The 2,172-nt window shown below is 63.9% G+C and overlaps 1 protein-coding gene across 1 annotated transcript in view; it reads right to left on the reverse strand.

Annotated features, from left to right (window-relative positions):
* Positions 1–1,854: 1,854 nt before the first annotated feature.
* EMIHUDRAFT_106820 (alpha-tubulin) overlaps positions 1,855–2,172 on the reverse strand; it is a gene marked incomplete at both ends in the record, with an annotated part of 2,612 nt that continues 2,294 nt past the window's right edge. Inside the window, one exon of the mRNA XM_005758965.1 lies at positions 1,855–2,141. Coding sequence (XP_005759022.1) covers positions 1,855–2,141 — 287 coding nt within the window. The remainder of the gene's footprint in view (positions 2,142–2,172) is intronic.

Here is a 2,172-nt window from a genome sequence, read left to right on the forward strand (position 1 = left end):
CCCTGGAAAGAATAAATTGGAATCAACTAGGAGCGGGGACCACACTACTATCATACAGAAAGGAAGGAAAGAAGAGAGTTACAGGGAAAGGGAAAATGCGAGCTAAAGAAGGAGGAAGGCCTAAAGAAAGTCCAAAGCAGTACAAAAAGGCATCCAGCAAACTAGCGCGTAGACAAAGAAACCGGGAAGGGAAAGTCTACACTAACCTCTCATTCTTCGGGGAGGGGATGAGGAACGGTGAGGGCGGCTGGGGCGGCCGGGAAGGCAACACAGGCGAGGCGCGGCGCACCTCAAACTCGAGCGAGTAGCGGGAATATCACCCGCTGCTCCGGCGGGAGATTGCTCCCCCGCCGCCCCCTGGGTCACCCCGAGTGACCTCGCAGCCCACGCCGTGAGGCGCTGCTGTCAGAGGGGTTTATCACCGCCGTATCCACCCCACACTGGCCGCCGAGGGGCCCGGCGGGCTGAGGCGCGCGAGGCGGCTTTTGCTCCCGCGGGGCGGCTCTACCCGTCTCAGCACGGCGTCCCGAGGTGTAGCCGTGTACCTGGCGGCAGGGCCATCACTCACGCGCCTACTCGCGGCACGAGGGAAGGTGTGACGCGACCGCGAGAGGCGAGATGGGTGATGGCGAGACAGTCGTTTGGCCCGTTTGAGGCTGAAAGGATGACCGCGGACGATGAGGGCGACGATACATCGCGCCTGCTTTGGACGCAAAGTCCAGACCTACAGGATGGAGGGGCGAGTAGTGAGACTCGGGACCATATCTTCGCGTCGAGAGACGAAAATCCGGATTCTTGGCCGCCGGCCGCCGCCGGCCGCCGAGCGGACACTAGGGAACTGCGCGACGACGACGACATTTCTGAGGTGGAGCGTTCACCACCGCCCTTCCAATGGAGTTTGCCGGTCGGGGGGGCGTCGGCAGCGCCGCCGTTCCGCGCGGATGTTGCAAACGGTGGCTCGGGGCACCTATTTCGGCAGCCCCGGGGCGGGAGCCGAGGAGGGGCAGCCGTTGCGGTGGCGCCATCGCAGCTCGGCGGCGCGTGGGGAGCCGAGCGGCTCCCAGCGATCCCGCGAGAGAAGGGCCCGCATCCGTCCCGGATGCCGCGCCCACGCTGCCCGACGCAAGCGCCAGATGGGAGAGGAGGTTGGCAGCCTTTCTGCGCTCGAGGTGCAAGAGAGAACTTGTCTCGGCCTTTGTATTTAGCGGGAGGAAGCCAGGTGGGGTTTAGCCCAATGTGGTAGCGCACGCCCTTACTCGGAGAGAGTGGGGGGGGAGGGGGGGTGGGGGAATAGGAGGAGCCGTCGAGCTCGGAGTAAGGTCCACAGTAGAGAGACAGGCATTTAAGGCGTAACTTCACCCTCGCTCACCTTGAGTATATCTAGGCGCCCTGGTGCAGTCGGTCTTCGGATCAGCGGCCAGCTTCCCATCTAGGGCAGGGAACCCCCAGCGACGCTAGTGTGGCCTACGGTAGCCTCAGCTTGTACGCGATCCCGGGGCAGGGGGGTGTGGACTCTAGAGCTCCAAGAAAGGATAGGGAGAGGAAGGCGAAGGGAGATTGGTGTCAGTGCCGGTTTTTCGCGTTAGCAATTTTTTTTGTGTGTTCTTTCCGGTCTTAGTTAGCCGCTTCGTGCACTCGACCACTCGAGGACAAAGCGGACTCCGTCTACTCGCCTACTCGCTAGCTCCTATGAGACACTAGTCTGCCGCGCCTTTGCATGGCATTTTGCGACCTCGTGACTCACTGAAGCGTCCAACCTAACGAACGCCTAGGCCGCCTCGGGGCGCGCGCCCTCCTGCTGCGGAGGGCTGCGGCTAGCGCGCGCCCGAGCGCAGCGGAGGGGGGGGAGCAGCTCTAGTACTCCTCCTCCTCGCCGTCGCCCTCGGCCGAGTCGGCGCCGACCTCCTCGTAGTCCTTCTCGAGGGCGGCCATGTCCTCGCGCGCCTCGGAGAACTCGCCCTCCTCCATGCCCTCGCCGACGTACCAGTGCACAAAGGCGCGCTTGGCGTACATGAGGTCGAACTTGTGGTCGATGCGCGAGTAGAGCTCGGCGATGCAGGTCGTGTTGGACATCATCGTGACGGCGCGCATCACCTTGGCGAGGTCGCCGCCCGGCACGGCCGTGGGCGGCTGGTAGTTGACTGCGCGGGGAGGGAGGGGAGGGGGGAGGCG

This window comes from Emiliania huxleyi (genome assembly GCF_000372725.1).
Source record: "Emiliania huxleyi CCMP1516 unplaced genomic scaffold EMIHUscaffold_83, whole genome shotgun sequence".
NCBI lineage: Eukaryota > Haptophyta > Isochrysidales > Noelaerhabdaceae > Emiliania > Emiliania huxleyi.